General features: G+C 40.5%; 2 protein-coding genes across 9 annotated transcripts; one reads left to right on the top strand and one right to left on the bottom strand.

Moving 5' to 3' along the window:
• The first annotated feature begins 12 nt into the window (after positions 1 to 12).
• tmed1b (transmembrane p24 trafficking protein 1b) lies at positions 13 to 3,179 on the top strand. The gene is made up of 5 exons (XM_058084192.2): positions 13 to 270; positions 615 to 712; positions 792 to 981; positions 2,114 to 2,281; positions 2,354 to 3,179. The coding sequence occupies exons 1-5, from the start codon at positions 94 to 96 to the stop codon at positions 2,402 to 2,404; spliced, it is 684 nt and encodes a 227-aa protein (XP_057940175.2). The 5' UTR covers positions 13 to 93; the 3' UTR covers positions 2,405 to 3,179.
• Positions 2,707 to 20,182, bottom strand: dnm2b (dynamin 2b). Of its 8 annotated transcripts, none has more exons than XM_078793202.1 (21): positions 19,774 to 20,182; positions 17,123 to 17,196; positions 16,266 to 16,415; positions 15,973 to 16,176; positions 15,104 to 15,202; positions 14,782 to 14,942; positions 13,602 to 13,744; positions 13,380 to 13,515; positions 13,229 to 13,296; positions 12,820 to 12,958; positions 10,833 to 10,919; positions 10,683 to 10,753; positions 9,766 to 9,820; positions 9,541 to 9,558; positions 8,870 to 8,980; positions 7,288 to 7,397; positions 7,108 to 7,219; positions 6,728 to 6,895; positions 5,581 to 5,807; positions 5,106 to 5,345; positions 2,707 to 3,745 (listed from the first exon to the last, which is right to left on the bottom strand). In XM_078793202.1, the coding sequence occupies exons 1-21, from the start codon at positions 19,932 to 19,934 to the stop codon at positions 3,706 to 3,708; spliced, it is 2,574 nt and encodes an 857-aa protein (XP_078649328.1). In that variant the 5' UTR covers positions 19,935 to 20,182; the 3' UTR covers positions 2,707 to 3,705. The 8 variants fall into 8 exon arrangements, with proteins under 8 accessions (XP_078649328.1, XP_078649325.1, XP_078649327.1 ...); XM_078793199.1 differs by lacking the exon at positions 2,707 to 3,745 and adding an exon at positions 4,146 to 4,837; XM_078793201.1 differs by lacking the exon at positions 2,707 to 3,745 and adding an exon at positions 4,146 to 4,834.
• Between the last annotated feature and the right edge of the window lie 723 nt (positions 20,183 to 20,905).

Genomic DNA, 20,905 nt, shown 5'->3' with positions numbered 1-20,905 from the left:
TCAGCCAATCACTACTCGAGAAAGTTCTCTTGCGGAAGAAAGATGTCAAGGAATGCTTGAATGTAGCCAGTAACTCCGTTTTATTTTCTCGGAATGGATTTTAGGGCTATAGCTCGGCTGCTTGCCCTCGCAGTTTTGGGATGGTGTTTTGGGGAAGTGTGCAGTGACGGAGAGGAGAGCAGCGAGTTCACGTTCCTGTTGCAAGCCGGGAAATCGGATTGTTTCTTTCAAAGGGCAATACAGAATGGTAGGATGGAGGTGGAATATCAGGTAACTGTGTGCTCAGGAGGGTCCCAGCATTTAGACGTCGCCACTATCTCCCTTTAGCTCCAAGTTAACTTATTGTATTAAAAACACTTCACTGAATCAAATGGAGTATTTAATAAAAAAAAAAAACACTGAACTCCCAGATACAGTAAGTGAACCTATTTTTAATTGCAGAATGGGTGTGAATTAATTAAAAGGGGTAGGTGTTTAAATATATTTTGCTTCTTCTTACTCCTTTTCGGACATGTTGAATCGTGCAAATGACCATGAAGACATGCATATAATACTCAATACTCTTAACAGCACAGTGGCAGTGCTGTGGTTCACCATGTGTGTGTTAATACCAGGTAATAGGAGGTGCCGGCATGGATGTGGACTTCACCATCATCTCTCCAGAAGGCACGCTGTTGATTGCAGAGTCCCGGCGCTCCGATGGACTTCACATGTTAGTACAACCATAACCTGCATACTGGAATGTTCTCCAAACACCTGCCTTTGCTTCTGGTTTCCTTCTATTTACTCAGGGTGGAGACCACAGTGGAGGGAGACTATCAAGTCTGCTTTGACAACAGCTTCAGCCACTTCTCAGAGAAGTTGGTGTTCTTCGAGCTCTATGTGGAGGGTCAAGGAGGAGACGTGGATGGTGATGAAGAGTTGGGCGGAGTAGAGGAGTCGGATGAAAACATGCTGCAGTACAAGTTGCAGGACATGCGGGTGAGATGTGTTGATGACTCGCATACAACTGTGGTCAGGTCATACAGGTACACTCAACATGGTCATAAATGTCTGCCAGGTCGCTGCAGTATCCTTGAGCATGTTTAAGTGTTGTGCTGTTTCAATTACTTTAATTCTAAGTCATGTACCACCTAATCCTGCAAATGAGCTGTGATCTTTATGCTCTTTTGCCGTGCTTTGTTTGCAACAACATGGTACGTAATATTCAGGGACGAACTAAATTTGAAACACTTATATGCTAGGACTACGTTAAAAAGCCATAGCATTTCAGGATGTGGAATCAAACTATGGAACGGATTGAGTAAGGAAGTCAAACAATGCACAACGATGAGCCAATTCAAGAAACAATACAAGCAGTTGATGTTTGCTAAATACAAGGATGAAGAGTCTTGAACCAGTCATGATGTGCTATATATATCACTATATTGACACTTACTATGGTACCCATTATGGCATTGGATGCTCATATCACCTCGTACTTCGGTACGAGGTGCATTAAAAAAAAAACAACAAACAAAAACCTTAAACTGTATTATGGAAATCAGGAAGTGAACAAATATAACAGTTACTGATTGTAAAAGTACCAGATGGAGGGGTAGGACTTAATAAGCTTTGCTTCTTCCTACTCCTTTTGGACATGTGGAACTGGGAACTGATTATGTGATGCACTCAATTGTAATCTGATGTATGTTCATTCATTAATTCATTCATTTTCTACAGAAATGAAATAAAACCATTACCATTACTGTTACCAATATGTTGTTAAAAAGTAACAGAAAAAAAATAATTAAAATAAAGGTCTTCATTAAATATAAAGCAGGTTGCAGGGGTGTCTGGAAAATACAGGAAGCAGAGATGAAGATGCTGAGGTTCTCATTGGGAGTGACCAGGATGGATAGGATCAGATAAAGTCAGAGAGGCCAGACTGAGATGGTTGGGACATGTCCAGAGGAGAGATAGTGAATATATTGGTAGAAGGATGCTGCATTTATAGCTGTTTAAAGTCTAAAATGTGAAGTAATGCAACAATTAATCGATGGTTAATCGATGAATCTGTGATTAAAAGCCCTTGTAATGTGCTTGTTTAATAGTAAATAATTGTACTCCTCAGGAGTACATGGATTCTATGCACAAACGACTGGAGCGTGGTCGGCAAATGCAGACAGTGCTGCGAGCCTTTGAGGCACGGGATCGAAACCTCCTGGAAGACAACCTCTGGAGGGTCTCGTTTTGGTCCTGTGCCAGTGTACTGGTGATGCTGGGCGTGGCTTTCACCCAGGTAACACACATAATACTGTATAGAGATTGTGAGTAGCATGGTTGGTATTTACTTGTTTGCCGACTTTTGCAGGTCTACACCGTGCGCAAACTCTTTGACGATAAGCGGAGGGTGTGCACATAGAAGGGACTTTCTCCGGTGAGACAACACCTGCAGGGAATCCAGCTGTTAAGATGTGGAGATACTGATATTTAATTCAAATGAATAGCAGCAGTCTGAGCAATAACCAACAGTTCACAGCGGCCTTTTTCTTCCTTTAGTGCCTTTTTAGTGTTGAATCATACGGATGCATTTTAAAAGGCAATGCAGGGCATTTTGCAGTTAAAAAAAATATTTCTTCTAAATGTCCGGTAAAGGTGAAAGGTCAGTGAATGGCTCAGTTCTTCCAGTTTACAAGGGGAAACTTTGTGCAATAATCTTCATGCTTTTGTTCCTCTTTGCCGTTTTTGAAGTTGAATTGTATGATTTCTAGTTTGTGTGCACGTGTGTCAGCACTGCGATACATCACGTCAAATATGCCAATAGCAACGTGCCTGTGTTTAATGCTCTGTGAGTTGACCTCGTTTTTTTTTTCTTTTCTTCTGTATTGTGTTTATTTTCCTTGTCAAGACAAAGTACTGCCATAGTAAAATTAAAAGTATAAGGTTTTCATGGTAGGCATGGCATTGATTTTAATAAATATTTTACAGTGTAAAATCATGACTTCTTGAGAATTGCCATGGATGTTGAGTAAAAGTTCAGTTATTAAAAACAATAAAATCACAGCACTAAAAACTCCTATGCAACATTTTTGTAGGTTTTGTATTCCTTTAGTTTTATACACACACACTGCGCGGTGGATGATTGGTTAGCTTGCAAGGCCACACGGCTGGGAGGACTTCTGTGTGGAGTTTGCATGTTCTTCCTGTGTATGCGTGGGTTTTCTCCGGGTACTCCAGAAAATTTCCTCCCACATTCCAAAAACATGCTAGGTTAATTGGCGACTCCAAATTGTCCATAGGTATGAATGTGAGTGTGAATGGTTGTTTGTCTATATGTGCCCTGTGATTGGCTGGCGACCAGTCCAGAGTGTACCCCACCTCTTGTCTGAAGACAGCTGGGATAGGCTCCAGCATGCCCGCGACCCTCATGAGGATAAGCGGTACAGAAAATGGATGTATATATAAATATATTCATGCTGTTACATGGTTAGGTATTATGTTAGGTAATATTAGGCATATAACATGAAGCATATAAATGACAAAATTACCTCAAACCTAATAACTATTCCATACAGTGGCCACCTTCTGGCACTCATTTCAACCAAAAAAAATCCCACAATTTGAAAATGTATGAATAATTTTTTGTTTAATTGCACATTCATACTCCTCATTTTTAGAAGCACAAATTCCACAAGGCATTTCTGAGCAGCCAGCCATCTTCCATCACCTGTAGTTGCTACGAGAGGAGGCGTGTGCAGGTCGTCTGTGAGGGAAGACCGTATCATTGTTAGCGTCGTAGTACAATGAAATTAACAGACACCACATAAAGCAAATATTGTGTAAAAGTGGCGTTTTCACACCTGTATTCTTCCCAGCCGGGCACGAATAAATACATTTATTCTGTTGCCAGTAGCAACTGCAGTTACCATAGCGACACGTCCAGAAAAATGAAACATCCAATCACCGTCTTCACCTGCCTTTAATGTAAATTAGATACGTTACCTGAGCTGACCTTCTTTGTGAAGCTTACAGGAGCGCTCTTGCATGCTATCTATTTCACTATCTGTACACAGGGAGGATATCATGCATAAAGAGGTTGAGAAAAGCCCAGCACAGGTACGGCTTTGCATGGCAACTAAGACAGAAAGAAGAGCACACCCTCACCGTATTAGGACCATCATTTAATCAACAATTTGCAAAACAGTCCCTTTCCTTCCCTTTTATGACGTTATTTATGGCTTTTGAGGTGATAACGATGATACACAGTGGAGCTCAAGGATTCAAAGGTTGAGCACTGGAGGGAGATAAATGATAAGGATATAATCAATTCTAACTGTATAATAGCTATGATGCTGAAACCGGTTACAATAGTAATCTACCAAAAATATGAAGGCACAGTCATTTATGTCATTGATTGAAGGACGACTTTGTAAAATATACTAATAATATTTTTTAGGTCTGCCACCAAAGTAAACAAATGACCAACGGGGCTACTCACCTATTGAGGTGCTTAGCTGATAGAAATCTCTTTTATCATTGCTTTAAAAAATTCTATTCAAATCAAATCAACATTAGTATGAAAGACAAAAACGTGATGGTTCATAGAGTCATTAGAATTATAGTATCAATTTACACAATGTCGCTGTGCATGTTGTTAAAGAACTACACCAACACTCAAAATGATAAACATCATGTCTCTGAGATGTACAGATAACTCATTGGAAATACAAAAGTGAAAAAAAGTGAACAAAATGTGTGTTTGCGGGTATGTGTCTGTGTTTGCTTCTAGTCAAGCAGGGAAGGTTCTGAAGGACGTACAACGTTGGGTCGGTGGGGAGCCGCCGGGGGTCTTCTGCTGCAGGAGAACGGAAGTAGGGTAGTATTGGGGGGGAAAAGGGAAGAAACATGCAAGTGAAGATATCATCAGCCAGTCATGCACCAGGACCACCAAAGCAGCACAAACTGAAGCACAACACTGCCACCATCGATGTACATAAAAAAGCCCCATTTGTAGCAAGTCGTATTGTCTTCTAGTCCACTTTACGTTTGTTTACGTTCCTATTACAATAAAATAGGAGTAGTACCAAAATAACGTATTCAACTGTGTATCGAACCATATCTACCTTGGGATGCCGGGCGGCAGCGCGGGAGGCACACGAGCTGGCCTGGAGGGGATCACAGGCACGTTTGGATCAAAACCAGCCTGGGCTGGTGGTGGTCCAGGTCGAGTAGGCACTGGAGGGGCTCCGAATGCTGGTGAGGGGTTGAGAGGAGGGGGAGGACCGGGCGTGGGTCCTCTGACTGCAGGGGGTCGGCTTGGAGGGGGCGCTGTTGCAGAGCCAGGGCGGGCACCTGCAGGAGGACTGGAATAGGGGAACATTTCAGTACATTTGAAAAATCATCAACCATGTATGACAGCTTATTGTTTTAATAAATACTGTATCTTCCAATCTAATACCCCAAGTGAATGTTTCCTTATTTCTTTTTTTTCTTAAAATAACCACAACTAATTAGACCTACTCGCTATCTGCCCCCCTGCCACAATTTAAGGAAATCCCAAAACCGATATTGCTGATTCAAGATTTTTGTGCTTGTTACCCAGAATCCTTGACCATCCAAGTGTCGTCGACAGGCGGAGGCACAGGAGTGAAAACAGTGGTGGTGGTGATGTCACCAATAATGACCAGCGATTCCTTCAGGGCACGGTACATCCTCAGCATCTCGTCTCTCCTCTGGGCTTGCTCAGCAGACTCCTCCATCAGGCTGCTTTGGTCCCCAGCTGAGTACAGGTAGGCTAGCAGTTCAGAGTGGATGAAGTCCTTTGCCTTGGAGGTCAAAAAACATGTTATTTCAGCACTATTTGATATAATTGAATATTGGTTTACATGGGCATTTTTTAAATATTTTTGGTGTTATTCATTGGAGCAGATCTTTAAAATGTCCACTTATTAAAAAAAATGTCTAATTAAAAATGAAAATAAAAGTAACGGGGCAGACTACTTAACCAATTAATATATTAATCAAAGGCTGGGTAAAAATAAAACTCCAAAATCCTCCTAAATAATTTTATTATACCACTATACTGCTTGTTTTTGCTTACGACTTTGACATACATTAACCCATATCCTTAAAAAAAATCCATATACTAAAGCAGCAACTGTCAGTTTTTAAAAATATATACATATATATCTGTATCGTTTTCATATTTTACTGTACAGAAATCCAGTATGCTGTGACCACTAATGCAGTTTTGGTATGTTTTTTGGTGACTTTTTTCCTTTGTGGCAACTGTTTCCTTTTTGTGTATCTTGCACCGTGTGAATCCGCTAAGCCACTGGTCACTGCCGCCGTCTCGCTGTGTGTGACTGGCCAATCACAGAGCATGAAGAGCAAATACAGAATGAGCATTTCCTTTAAACATAAATACAGATAATAAAATGTTTTTATATCTGACTGCTGTTTTAATGTCATGTTTTAACTGCGTATTAACCAAGGAATGTTGTATTTTGGTGTGTCTTCTATTCTGTTTACTTGCTTTATTCAACTCCATTCTTCTGTAAAGTGTGTTTGAGTATTTTGAAAAGCGCTATACAAATAAAATGTACTATTATTATTAAAATGTATTATTGTTTCATTCTTGTTTCTAAAGAGTATCCCACTCATCCTTAGTCTTTACTCCCTGAAAGCTTGTCAAATGACCCGAATCAAAGACTCAAAAAGGCTCTAAAATTCTCTAAAAACCTACATTGTTGATCATGAGGTGCATGATGGTCTTAGGCATGAGGTCTCTGATGGACTTGTTGACAATGCTTATGTAGGAGTCCACCAAGTTGCGGATCGTCTCCACCTGACGCTCCAACTGTGGGTCCATAGACACGGTGTCGCCTGGATTCATTGCGTCCTCATTTTCACGCTGTAGTAGCACGAAGCAGAGAAAGAAGAAGGGAATTAATATCCAAAAACTTAAAGTGATCTGAGTGAAAAGACAAACAGTTAAAATGTAAAAAGACCGAAAAAAATACTTTTTAATTTTGCTGGAACGTGTCCCTGTAACTGTCACTTCGCTGTATGTTTTCAAATATCCTTAGGCCGCATTTGCATGTTACTATTTCAAAATGTTAACACCTGGTCTTTCTCTGGGTAAACACCAGCTCTGAGGAACGAGGCTTTCCAGCTGTCAACATCCTCCTGAGTGTCACACGCCAGCTCGATCTGCCGCAGGTCTTTATACACGTTTCTGTGTAACAAGACGGGAAAAGATGTTAAAAATTTTAAGGATACTGCGGTTGCCCTCGGAGGACTCACCTCTGCTCGGTATTGAAGATGGCAAAGACGTGTTTGCTGGACATGAATCCCTTTTCCGCGTCTCTCAGCTTCAGGTTGTCTAGAGGGAGCATGTACTTCTTCTCTTTCTCCTGATTAACCGCAAAACATGCAGTCAGTCTGCCATCAACTCTCAGGTGTGTTGTTTATAAATGCTAGCGCCAAGCACTTCAGAGTTCAGTCATAACCGAGCATCGTGTAATACATTGTTGTTAAAAGTGTGCTCGTTGTTGCATGTAAAGAAGAGTCATACACAGGTATGCAGAGATCACATATTCAAATAGTACTACTCAGTTTAGATTCACAGGAAAAAAATGGTTGGGCCTCCATTGGCGGTAAAATATATAGTTGAAATAAATTGTTCAATAACTTCAGTAATAATATACCTCGTACCGAAGTACGAGGTGATATGGCCACACAATATTGACAGTTACTATGGTACTATGGTACACATAATGTCATTATGTGTACCATAAAGGAGTAGGAAGAAGCAAAGCTTATTAAATCCTACCCCTCCATCTGGTACTTTTACAATCAGTAACTGTTACATTTGTTCACTTCCTGTTTTCCATAATACAGTTTACGAAGTACGAGGTGATATGGCCACACAATGACATTATGTGTATCATAGTACCATAGTAACTGTCAATATAGTGACTGGTACCATAGTAACTGTCAATATAGTGACTGGTACCATAGTAACTGTCAATATAGTGACTGGTACCATAGTAACTGTCTATATAGTGACTATGGTACACATAATGTCATTGTGTAGTCATATCACCTTGTACTTCGTAAACTGTATTATAGAAAGCAGGAAGTGAACAAATGTAACAGTTACTGATTGTAAAAGTACCAGATGGAGGGGTAGGATTTAATAAGCTTTGCTTCTTCCTACTCCTTTTGGACATGTGGAACTGTGAACTGATTATCTGATGCATTCAATTGTAATCTGATGCATGTTCAAATGAAATAAAACCATTACCATTACTATTACCAGTATGTTGTTAAAAAGTAACAGAAAAAAATAATTAAAATAAAAGTCTTCATTAAATATAAAGCAGGTTGCAGGGGTGTCTGGAAAACATTGGGAGTGACCAGGATGGATAGGATCAGGAACGAGTACATCAGAGAGACATTACATGTTAGAGACCTTGGAGATAAAGTCAGAGAGGCCAGACTGAGATGGTTGGGACATGTCCAGAGGAGAGATAGTGAATATATTGGTAGAAGGATGCTGCGTTTAGAGCTGCCAGGTAGGAGGCGTAGAGGAAGACCAAAGAGGAGTTTTATGGATGTAGTGAAGGAGGACATGAGGGTAGACGGTGTGACAGAAGACAGGGTTGGATGGAGGAGATTGATTAGCTATGGCGACCTCTGAAGGTAGAGGAAGAGAAAGAAAAAGGGGTCTCCAACTTTCATCAATATTAGAACTGTCAAACTAAACTAGTCTGTGCTTTCAAGCTGCAGAGATACATAACAATACGTTAGGTACGCATGCTGCACTTCCTTTAAAGACATTTTTTTAGCTAAATTGATGTAATTAAAGTGTAAGCTACTTTACCTCCTCATCTTTGTACCAGGAAAGCGACTCTGCGGTGAGGACAAACCAGTAGTCCTTGGAGCCTCCCTTCATGATGCTAATGTTGATTGTCAGCCAGCCTCGGCGGATAACCTGCACATGAGAGGAAAAGCAGTAAGCAAATATACACAAACCACAAAACCTAACCCCGACTGTAAAATAGAATCCTGAGAAATTCAATGTTAAAGACACGCTTGCAAGTCAAACCGCGTAGAAACAAAGCCAAAAATCCAAACGCACAAAGACAATCTACAATGAAATGATGACAGGCGTGAAAGACAATCACCTTCCGTTCATCCATCTCTCTGCCAGAGTGACACACAAGAAAACAAAAGGGAACTGACACACAGGGATAAACAGCCGACCAGTTTGTGTGATGGTATTGTAGAACCGGAGAGTCAATTTGTCAAAGTGTTGACGTGTGTGGCAATATTTGAGCGGGATAAAGTGTGCAATAAATGGAAATGGCATCAGAGAGCGTTATTTCTTCTTCTTAAAGACAGATTTAATGTGAATTCAAATACCACAAGACATCCCGTTCTAATTGCGCATTCAGGAATGAACTCATTAACTTAACCCATTCTTCACCAAGTGGAACAAAGTTTCACAAAAATCAGACTCAACAGGAAGTGACTCAGAAGTGGGATACTTACAAGAATCTCTCCCTGCGTCTTCAAATGTGGGAACAGTATAGGATATAAAGGTGTACAAAGAAAATAGGCAAACAAAAGGGCAAATACAACAATAGTGTTAGTATGAAGCCACAAAAAGGCACAGATGGGCGTGACAACACACACAGGAGATGGACAGCTGTCATGAAATGACTTCCATGACTTCAGATTGAGCGGTATCTTTTGTTCCAAAAGTGAATTCATTACCTGGTTAGGCATGACTCTCTTCTTGGTAGCGTTAGGGGCGGTCCTCTGCTGGGCGCTGCAACATGAGAAGTGTTGCATAACTAATCATGTGAAACTATTACTATGGCTACAATAATCATTTATTTATTACACTCATCATTATGCTGTAAAGGCTAAATCAATTTACACTCCGTCAATGTATTGCTCAAGGGCACCTGGACAGTAGTCAGCAAGCAGACTAGCTTCTGTCCAATGAAAATATACTATTTGTTTCCTCCAAATGTCAATTTTTTTGGTTTTTACAGACTGAGCTACTGCCACCCAATTTATGACACAATTATAACACACTTCAACTATTCATATGTTGCAAGAAAATTCAACAGCAATAAGTAATATGATGTGAGCACAGAAAATATCACCAGTCCACTCTCGGATAGGCTCCAGCATAGAACATGGATAGATGTCAGATGGATATTTTCCTGTGTGTTTTGGCCTCTCATCCACTTGCAAAATAGCTTTTGAGTGTGAAAATAGAGCTTCCAAAAATGTTGTTTGTTTGTGTGTGAGCAGAAGAAAAGATTTTTGGCTTGTGTCATAACAAATGTGCAGCATTCGCTCATGTTTTTGAACTTTATTTAACAACTAAACATGGAAGTTATTGACTTACGTGTGTTGCTTTCATTTCAGGGGCAGCTGTAGACGCCCATGCGTGTGACATAAAAACATGGAGTTTCCTGGGCTCCATGTAAGTGTGTGCCGATTTAAAAAATAATGTACACATTATTTCACATGTAACTATATTGATGAATAGATGCGTTATAATGTGCAACCAAGTCATTTCAAGATGCATGATGCATGATGCATTTTACAGAGTTCTAGTGACATCAACGCAATCCGGACTTCCTCATATATGGGCTGCAGATGAAACAATATCTCACTTTGCAAATCCAATGAAGTCCTCATGATTAGTGTTGATGTAGGAGAGTTCAATGTCAATCAACAGGAGCACCTGGCAGACCGAACATAACACACATTGGCAAATGACATCCAAGTTGCAACACATACATGACTCGTGTGTGCACACTGACCTGGTCTTTAGTCTTAGTGTCTCTTTCTCTGATGTAGGTGGTGACGATTCGCTCCGTCTCTTCTCTCAGACGAGGATACGATCCTAACTACATACACACAAAAAAGAAGAAACACACTGCTGCGGGCACCACAATTACACAAAATGCACAAACTCTTATCACGTATCAACGCATAAGCGAGGTGTACGATAGAAATACTGCACATAAGGCAAGAACAAGGAAGCATGCAAATGAGTGTCCAGTCAGCTTCAGATATTAAAAATAACCACATAACTAACTTGTTTCGAACGGTCAAGCTGAATAAATTAATACAACAAAAAATATTCCTCTAAAGTTGTACTGCTTCCGAGTGCATACTACTGCCTGTCATAGATGATACTACACAACCAGAGACTGCTGATGTTAGCTGCAGGATTGTTAGGTGCATTGTCATTGATCAAGGTATCAGGGTAGCTGCAAACACACGCGTAAGCCACACAGCTAGAAGACCCGAGTTCGATTCCCCGCTCGGGCATCTCTGTGTGGAGTTTGCATGTTCTCCCTGTGAATGCGTGGTACTCCGGTTTCCTCCCACATTCCCAAAACATGCTAGGTTAATTGGTGAATCCAAATTATCCATAGGTATGAATGTGAGTGTGAATGGTTGTTTGTCTATATGTGTCCTGTGATTGGCTGGCGACCAGTCCAGGGTGTCTGCCAGCGACCCTCGTGAGGATAAGCAGTACAGAAAATGGATGGATGGACAACTAACTCTGTATCACATCTTTAAGAATGTCACTTCAAAGATTTCCTTACACTTAAGATGACAACATGTTTTTTTTTCCATTTCTGTCAATTTCAAACAAATGGGAGGTCATCCACTGATGTTCTACTGCAGTAGTGTAGCAGCACCTCAAGCTGAGAGGAAACCTTAACTAATCAGTGAAAAAGAGGAAAAGATGAAGGAAATGTTGTGGCGAGGAAGATGAAAGAACATGGATTGAAGAGCAGGCAAAATATAATCAAAATTGACTGCAGACATCTTCCCTTTTGGAAAGCTGTGACATTTCTTGGTGTGAACGGTGGGGATTTGTGATAATCAATGAGTGAGGGGGTTGTTAAATCACCAGTGTTGATGGGGTAAGTAGGTTGGTCAAGGTCCGGGATCAGAGGGGGCTCTTAAATGTGTCTTTAAAGGGGGAATCACAGGATGAGGTGAGTGCTGAGTGAAGCCTGTAATCATTAACAATGAACACGTGAACACTTCTCTCCTGCCTTGGTCATATATTGGACCGTTTTCTATTATCTGGCACTCCATCGCTCTGCTTTTTCCAGTTTACCTTTTCAGTGCATTTCCTGATCAGGGCGACAAGCTCGGTGACGACGAGGTCGACACATTTCAGACAGGGGTCTTTCAGCTTAATGATCTGCTTTTTCACTATAGCCTCAAACGCCATGTCTGGAGTGAACAGGCCTGTCCTGTGGTGATGCATCATGGGAGTAGGAGATTTAATGTCAGGCGAGGCAAAAGTCAGTGCAGTATTGTGTAGAGAAGTGGTAGGGAAGGGTTGCAGGAAAAAGGATAGCCCGAGTTGGGTAAGTCAATTGAGACGACATAGAAGAGTACAACAAAAACATGAAGAGTTAGTATCTAGCATTTAGTTAGTTCTGCTTTGTGTTTAGGCCAATGAAAACAAGCTGCTGGTTTTCCAAGTACTGCAAGACCTCAATCCATTATTTATTCAATTATTCATCCTTTTGTTCACATTTTGGAGCTTGTTGCAGCCTCTCAGAAACACCTCAGTGCACCATATATTCACAAAGAGGTCTACGTAAGGGTTAAGGGATGTTAACTCAAGGAAGGAAGTCTGGTGCAAGTTGTAATGTAAAAGTGAAAATGAAGACTAAAACTACATAAAAATGATAGTCTGCTCCTAGCTGCACTGCAATTGGCCACCCTCTCTGATGTGCAAACATGGCAGCAGAGCAGGAGACAATGCAGTGATACCTTTTTGGTGCACTGTCTGACTGTGTTGAAGAGCTCCTGGATGACCATATCGATGCATTTCAGACAGGGCTCTTTCAGCTTAATGATCTGCTTTTTCACTATGGCCTCAAACGCCATGTCTGGGGTGAACAGGCCTGTCCTGAGGGACATAGGAATAGGGCAGACAAGGAGCAGGAAACAGGAGATAGACAGGGGAAGAAAACAATACAAGAATGGGCGGCAAGTAGAAGTAGCTATAAACAGTTCAAAGATTACTAAATCAACAGGACGACAAAATGAAACAGAAACAAAATGATTGATATTGTAAGTATTGTTGCAGGACAAACAAGGGAGACAGCTCACAAGCACAAGCTTACACTAGGAGACAAAATGTTTATGTGCAATATGTTCACAGGTTATTCCAACTTGCCTGACTCCGTGGATGTTTTTGATGGCGTAACTGATCTCCTTCCTCAGTTCCTTCTCGTCAAACTCCATCTACAGCGCAGAACAACAATAATGAGTAAGGAACACACCATTACAATTACAACCATTATTGCGCGTTCACATCTCCTGCTCACCTTAACTAGCTCAAACGGAAAGCGCTCATGAAAGATGCGGTTAATCTTTGCTCCTCCAGATAAGTTGGAGGTGTCCACTTGATCGCCTGAGCCTTCGATGCACTTTTCAAAATCAACACCAAACTGCTGCACCATCCTGCACATAATGCAGAGGTGAGGGACAAATTAAACAGCCTTCAAATGGATCAGAGGGTCTTTCTGTGTGTGTGTGTGTGCACTCACTGAAGCAAGGCCTTGGTTTTGCGTGCAGGATCATCAGGGCTAAAGTTTTTATATTGTTCCACCTCTTTTTCGAGGGAAAGCAGCTGGCTTTGGAGCTTACTGCGTAACCCTGGCAGAGTGTCACGGATGTGGTTGGTAAGTTGCTGCGAAAAACACACACAAAAAGCACAGTTTTGAAAAAAATAAACTGAATTGACTAGAATATAAAATGATATTAACACTTTTATTACAATATTAAGACCCATCTTGCAACTTGCTTGTCCTTTTAACCAACATAATCGGTTCAGTTTAAATTTGTCAGCCCCAGTAACAATGTGTGCAAATTAGTGCTATGTACATTTTATGTGGCCACTTCTAGTCTTTATCTCCGTCACTGAAAGCGTTTAGGTCAGGGGTCTCAAACACGCGGCCCGCGGGCCAAATGTGGCCCACAGGACACTAGTTTGAGGTCCCCGCCTTGATATGAAAGTTTAATGTTAGTGCGGCCCGCGCAAGTTTGATATGAATGCTGTATGGTATCATGTACCCAGAAAAAATTATTACGTTTGATTAATGTTCATGTTAAAGGTTAAATAACTGTTAATAGTTATCCTCCCTATCCGTGTGGAAGTGGTAAGTTTTTGGCTATTTAAGTTTAAAGGAAATAACTTGAAGGCTACCGTTCAGGTCGCGAGCTCTCTAGTTTGCGAGTTAGCATGTGTCTCAAGATGCTGCAGTTGCGCAATATGTTGTAAATAAAAAAAGTATAAATGTGACTATAGTCGTGTTTTGTCATGTCTACAGGGCTCTAATAATGCTTTGTTCATTTTAATCTGAGAAAAATTATTTGTCTACCCACCAACTATATATGGTTTCTTAAGTTTTTATTATTTGCCGTTTTATTATTATTATTATTATATTTATTTATTACTGATTGATTGATTTTCTTTGGTCTTGATTTGTTTATTTATTTTTCATATCATTTTGTGCAGAAAAATAAAAATTAAGATATTTGAGAACAGTGGAATATTTTATCAGAGCTTTTACTGTAGAAAATCGCAACCAAAGCACTGAAAAAGTTTGTATATTTTTCTGTTTTTCTGTTTTTTTTTAGTTGCTTAGATAACAGGGATCGTTGAAAACATTAAAACATATTTTTCTGAGGTTTCACTATGCGGCCATTGTTACGTGTGTGACTGACCTGATTAAGTGTCTTCTGTAGGTGCGGCGTGCCCATACGCTCTGCAATGTGTCTGTATGCAGGATGGGACAAGAAGAACTTGCGCTCAGCAGCCAAAGCAACATGGATGTCTTTCTTGCCATCAATGTCCTTCTGGCTGCGGTTTACCACTCCAATGTAACCTAATAAGAATAGAAAAAAATTGCTGCAATGTCAAAGCAGATATGAGCCTTTACAGGTATCAAATTGACAAAACACCGATATATAAATTTAGGTGCTATCTGCTGCAAAAATGGTTAAACAATGATTGGTTTTGTGTGTTGCTGTGGCTGTGCGGCCTCACCCCTGCGGAGAGGAAGGAGTTTATTTTCAAGGATGTCTCGAGCGTCCGTCCCTTCATCCATCAAGTCCAGCTTGGTGATCACTCCAATAGTCCGCAGACCTGAAGACAAATGTGTTGTTGCTAAAAATGTCACCCAGATAGTCCACCCCAGCCAGGGTTTTAATACAAACATTAGAGCCTATTTCATTATTTAGTAACTATCTTAATGGGTAGTATGGTGGTTAGTACATTATCTTAATTACAAATGGTGTACCCTGACCCTCCCCTCTCCAAAATGGACGGATGGATGTATAAAAGTAGAATAATACAAAGCATGTGAAAGGGATGTAAGATAGCTTCACTGTCTGAGTACAATGTAAAATTATGTTTTTAATTAACCTGTGATAGTAACAGGCCCGATTATTGAAATTGAATAGAATAATCTACCGTAATCAGTCAACCCAGTGGAAATCGCAGAGAATATATATATATACATATACACACATATATATATACGTGTATATATATATATATATAACAATATAACAGTCTGACTGATGGTGTCATCTTACAAAGAGCACTGAGCACATCACACTGCATACAACAAATATACAAACATGTACCAATACAATGTGTACACCGAAATTTTCGTTTTTTGTTACTTTCTTCCTTTTCCTGATTACGCAGTCGTCACAGCGGATCTTTTTGATCTGCATACTGATTTTTGCCTTTTATATTTATGGTCATTTCCATTATAATTAATACTCTATATTTTTTCATGAAAGACAGGAAAGTGTGTTAGCATAGCGACATTGAGGAAACAATGTAGCAAAGACTATAATCCAACAAAAAAATTTTGGAAATAAGAGAAGAAGAACAAGTTGTCCCACCCTGGGGATCCACCTCCTTTGCAATCTTGAGAGCATCAGAGTTGGCCAGGTCAGTGTTGGCCGGAGTGACGGCCAGGATCAGGCAGCTTTCCTTGGTAATGAACTGTAGCAGCATGTCTCTGATCTGGTGTTCGATGTCGAGAGGCTGGTCCCCGACAGCCACCTTTGTCATCCCCGGCAGGTCAATCAGAGTCAGATTTAACACTGACGGGTATTGATATGAGACAGAAACGACAAAGGAGACATAAAACATGGCAAGGATACTATAGTGTGGGTTCATGTGTTTTCCTCACCATTAGGGGAGTAGACTCGGAGGTTGATGGGGATGGGTGAGATGCCCTTGTTGGATCCGGTGAGTCGATCAGTTTCTGCTTCAATCTCCAGACGGACTTCATCAAAGTCCACAAATTTCCGACCCTTGCAGTGTAGAAACTCTGCATACTCTGTAACGAGAATGTAATGATGCATAAACAGCACAGACAAATAGGGACAATAATACCGTATAACACAATAATTTCTGGTGTATAAGCCACTACTTTTTTATTGTACAGCAGCTTAAACAGTGGTGCAGCTAATTTATGGCCATGTTCTAATCTTGTGACATCCCCTTTACTTCAGAACTGCTACTTGTTGTTTAAATATTGTGCCGGTCGAGAGTCAGTGAGTGAGGCTCTGTCTTTGGCAGGAGCCAATCACAAGCTATAAGGGAACTAACGATGAGCAGCTGAATGAATCATTGCAGAAGAAATGCATAATAGTTGTTTTTTTTATTCTAAACTCATATTGTAAATATTGAGTGTAAAGTTGCTGTGTGATGATTTTAGCGTTCTTTCTAAGATGACACCTTGAGCCAGAATTTTGACATAGCTCATGACTGTCTCCTGTCTAATTACGAGCTACCTGTTCCTCACAGACTCGTACATGCTACAAAATGCTATTTTATTATGTGGACATTTGCGACTTAGTGGGTGTGGCTTATACAGTCTTCATGCTGTACAACTAGAATATAATATACTAAAACAGAAGACTTCCTCTGAGCTTATACAATTCTTTTTAGAAATACAAACAGTAAAGAACAGAGCAGGTGTGATTTAACATGCATCATCCAGTACATAAAGTGGAAGTTATCTTCACAAACAATTAAATGTACCTGCTTTATTGTTCACTAGCTGCAGTATGAGAGGACGACGGGTCACAATACCAGAGCCTCGAGGCAAAAAGTCTCTGAAGAAGAAACAGCATATGTTTAACACACATTAACATCAAACACGCATTGCATGCATGTGAATATAGAACAAAATGCACAATTAAGAATGTAGCCATTCTGTCCAGTAGATGTTGGTAAATTACTTCGACATTTAACCTTACAAGAGTGTACAAGAGACACATATCACAAATTTATTTTGTGTCCAACCAAGTCAATCAGAATGGAAACTCTTGTTCAATAAAATTGTGATTATTTCCAGGTCAGTGATGACACATCTCTCTAGGCTATGACAGTGTGAAAGCCAGACTGATCGGCAGACTGGAATCTACATATGTGTACACATATTAACTAAATAAACCTGAAGGTTTTTCATGTGATATTGGGTTATATAACTTGACGAATATAATGATCAAATACGTATGTACATATGCTCCTACACGCACATAAACCAAACTCTGCCTGTTATCCACTGCTGACAGAGCAATCAGGAAATTACACAACAATTCCCGTCCTCTTTCCTCACTATTTCCTGTCACTTGCGAAAGCACCAATTTGTAATAGGATAAAAAATGCTGAAAAAAATGATTTTACAATAATTGCGTGAAACAGCTGAGAATACCTTAACTCACTATTATAACATTTCCAATACTATACACCAAAGAAATAACATGTATTAACATTATCTTGAATTGTTTACACAGGTATGCATTTATAGCACATCTTCACTGTGTAAATGTGAATAAATAAATAAATGAATACATTTTTTATGGACATCCCAATTACTTGCATCTTTTGTGAGCGGCATTGGAACGTAACATTGGCGACACTAACGTGTGTCGTGTATTTTGCTTTAATGTAAACATTGTTGCTGTTTTGTAATGTCAATAATAGGTTGACTTGTGCACAGTCAAGGGATGCGCCGATCAGGGTTTTATGCTGCTGGGTTTTACGATCATCCAGGACTGAAATCCTCCGATACATATTGTGTGGATTAATTATAAATTTTTCAATTATTTACGATGAGCATGATTGGCCAGGGGTGCTGTATATAGGGGACAAGTCAGGACAATTCAAAATCCAGGGTGCCAGTAGACCCCCTACTGGCTTTACATACATAAAAAAGGAAGCACAAAATTACCTTAATTTAGACAAAAACATATTTTACTTACTTTAACACCTTATTTAAGCAGACTTTGAATGTTAGAGTACACATGCGGAGCTCTAGCAGGACAACCAGGTGAAGTGAGAGAGCACTCGTCAAACGCGGTGTCTTCCACCACTGAGAAAGAGTGGTCATTTCGTCCAATCAATTCAATAATTTTGCAAAATTTGCTTCTGCAAAATTTGTCACTGTTGTCCACATGGCTTCTTCAGCTGCCGTTTGACTGCTGGTCACGCCATGAGCCTCGAAAACTCACCATATTGCATCAAGAGTGATGCTGCCCCCCAAGATGTTAGTTCGGGCTGGACATTACACTACAGAACATGAAGCGCTGCGAGACGGAGGAGCCAACAATGTGGTTCTCTTCACCCCCACATTTCACGGCAAGAGCGTGCTGCTTCTGGCTTCAACCACAGTTTAGCTAACAACTGTAAACAGAGCGAAGAAGAGCTGTGGGGAGTGCAGTCCTAAAGCATGTCTGGACTACAATGCATGCCCATATAAGGAAGCCCGGCTCACTGTGACGTCACAGGGAGCCAGTGTTTCTTTCAGGGCTCGCTTCCAAATGCTCAAATCTCATTAGCTGAAACTTGGGACCTCGTTTGACGCAATAAAAGAACATTATAATGTAATTTATAGGGAAAGTGGTAATGAAAACAGACATGAAAACAGCTCAGACGCCCTTTGTGATGATCAGCTAGAGTGTGTCATACATGCATGACAGCGCAGCTGGTGACATCACTGATGACCCCACACATGAGTAAATCAATGGCCCCACTGTCTCACCCAGGAACCGCTTGGGACCCGCAGACAAAAGGCGACAGGGGACAGGAAGCATCGTGGCCGCCTATGAATCCATCAGCACATTATAAAACAGATCATTTTCAAATGTTTCTTTTCTTAATTGCCATGAACTGCTAACTGCAACTATGAAACCCTAAACACTATGATTTGTTTTGAGGGGGAATTAATTAAGATTCTGTCAGTCTCACTGAAAATGCACAAGAAATTCATCAGTGCTGGCATTCAGACAGACTCCTACCATCTCTGGCCATTCTCAGCCTAATCATCTATTTACACAGCAGCCACTTAATATTCCAAAGTAACACACTTCTGCTCATTTCAAGTCGGCCCCGACCTATGTAATGCAGGAACAATAAAAGGTGTGTTTACAACCTTAGGGCAACCGCTCTTAAGGAAATAAGACTTTGTTAATATTTGACGGATCAGTTCAGAGTAGAGCAGAGAAAAGGCAGAATAGAAATACTTTCACTACCATTTTCCAAATGTTGATAATTAAAAGATAATTACTAGGCTATTTGTCAGCGAATAATTCATCTACCAAATAACAAAATAAAAAAAAACATAATGAGCGACATTTTCCAAAGTATTTAGTCACATCCATCTCCAAGATCATTATAAACGCTACAACCTCCCGACGAAATTTTCCAGAACGGAGCTTTTCCCTGCGCTCTGGCCGCCGACGACCGCTATCTGTGGTAGCTCCAAGTTGCAGCTCTGTCCGATGGAGCTGAAGGCGTCCTGGAGCTTGTTGATGAGCGGAATCAGGTCTTCCATCCCCCGATTCCCCATGGTGGCAGACCGGTCAGCCCAATGGGCTCTCGGTGGCTCCGTACACGGTCAAGTAACAGGCCTCCAGTAAAGTTCCAGATGGCACAGCGGTTTTGTCAAATATGAGTTTTTTTTGTGGTAGGAAAAAGAAGCTAGTAAGGACCGACGTGTTCCTGTTGTTATGGAATAAAAAACAGAATGAATAGCAACACAGTTGTAGGTTAAAAGTAGCCACATTGACTGAAAACTTCTGTCACTATCCGGTCAGGCGACACCCAGCCTCCGACAGGAGCTTAAGCCCCACCTTCACTAACATCCCCCCTTCTCATTGGTCAGTTTGGCCGTCAGTCAAAGTTCGAATAAATATTGAACGATCAGGTAATTGTAATGTCACGTGGCCCAACTCGCTTTCTTCCTCACTCTTTGCTTCAAATTGAGCTCATAAAGCAGAAAAAAAATATTACCAATATCAAGCAAACGTAGTTCTGTAAGCACCCATTTGTGGCCTAAACGCAGAAGGAAAGACGTCACACAAGTTCGCATATGTTCAAATTTCACAGAGCTGTTTACAGTTTAGCCACTAGAGGTCGGTATGGGATTGCGCAAGGCAAAAAAAATACTGCTGTTAAAAGTGCAATGCGCAATTGTTAGTGAAAGTGAAAGCAACGCTCCTTGCAATTCAAGCGATTAAAAAAAATTATACAGCAAGAAGTCGACAATGTAATGTCATCTTGTAAAATCATCTTGTATAGTGCGATATATACCAATAAGAACTGTCAATAAATTGTAATAAAAATAATAACAATCTTGTATAATATACATATTACATTGCAGGTATTGTTATATAGCATAAAAGGTTACTTGGGTAAGATTTTAAATCTTTCATGCTTATTTTCTCATCTGCGGAGGTAACTGCAAAAGTTACTGTTGAGGAGCGATCGCGCTACAGTCACCGTCAACATTCACATATGTGCATGTTTGTTTTCATCAGC

The sequence above is a fragment of the Doryrhamphus excisus genome, linkage group LG9, assembly GCF_037039965.1.
Source record: "Doryrhamphus excisus strain RoL-2023G ecotype Guam linkage group LG9, RoL_Dexc_Guam_v1.1, whole genome shotgun sequence".
Lineage (NCBI taxonomy): Eukaryota > Metazoa > Chordata > Actinopteri > Syngnathiformes > Syngnathidae > Doryrhamphus > Doryrhamphus excisus.
The sequence above is the reverse complement of the archived record's forward strand: the minus strand, read 5'-3'. Positions and strand labels throughout refer to the sequence as shown.

Excerpts from the sequence above, each read along its gene's own strand:
- tmed1b (XM_058084192.2), top strand. The coding sequence starts at position 94 with ATGGATTTTAGGGCTATAGCTCGGCTGCTTGCCCTCGCAGTTTTGGGA. Across the intron at positions 713-791 it reads CGCTCCGATGGACTTCACAT|GGTGGAGACCACAGTGGAGG; the intron begins GTTAGTACAACC and ends CTATTTACTCAG. Across the intron at positions 982-2,113 it reads ACAAGTTGCAGGACATGCGG|GAGTACATGGATTCTATGCA; the intron begins GTGAGATGTGTT and ends TGTACTCCTCAG.
- dnm2b (XM_078793199.1), bottom strand. The coding sequence starts at position 19,934 with ATGGGGAATCGGGGGATGGAAGACCTGATTCCGCTCATCAACAAGCTC. Across the intron at positions 15,203-15,972 it reads AAAGGAGGTGGATCCCCAGG|GTCTGCGGACTATTGGAGTG; the intron begins GTGGGACAACTT and ends ATTTGTCTTCAG. Across the intron at positions 10,920-12,819 it reads TCAGACAGTGCACCAAAAAG|TTAGGATCGTATCCTCGTCT; the intron begins GTATCACTGCAT and ends GTGTGTATGTAG.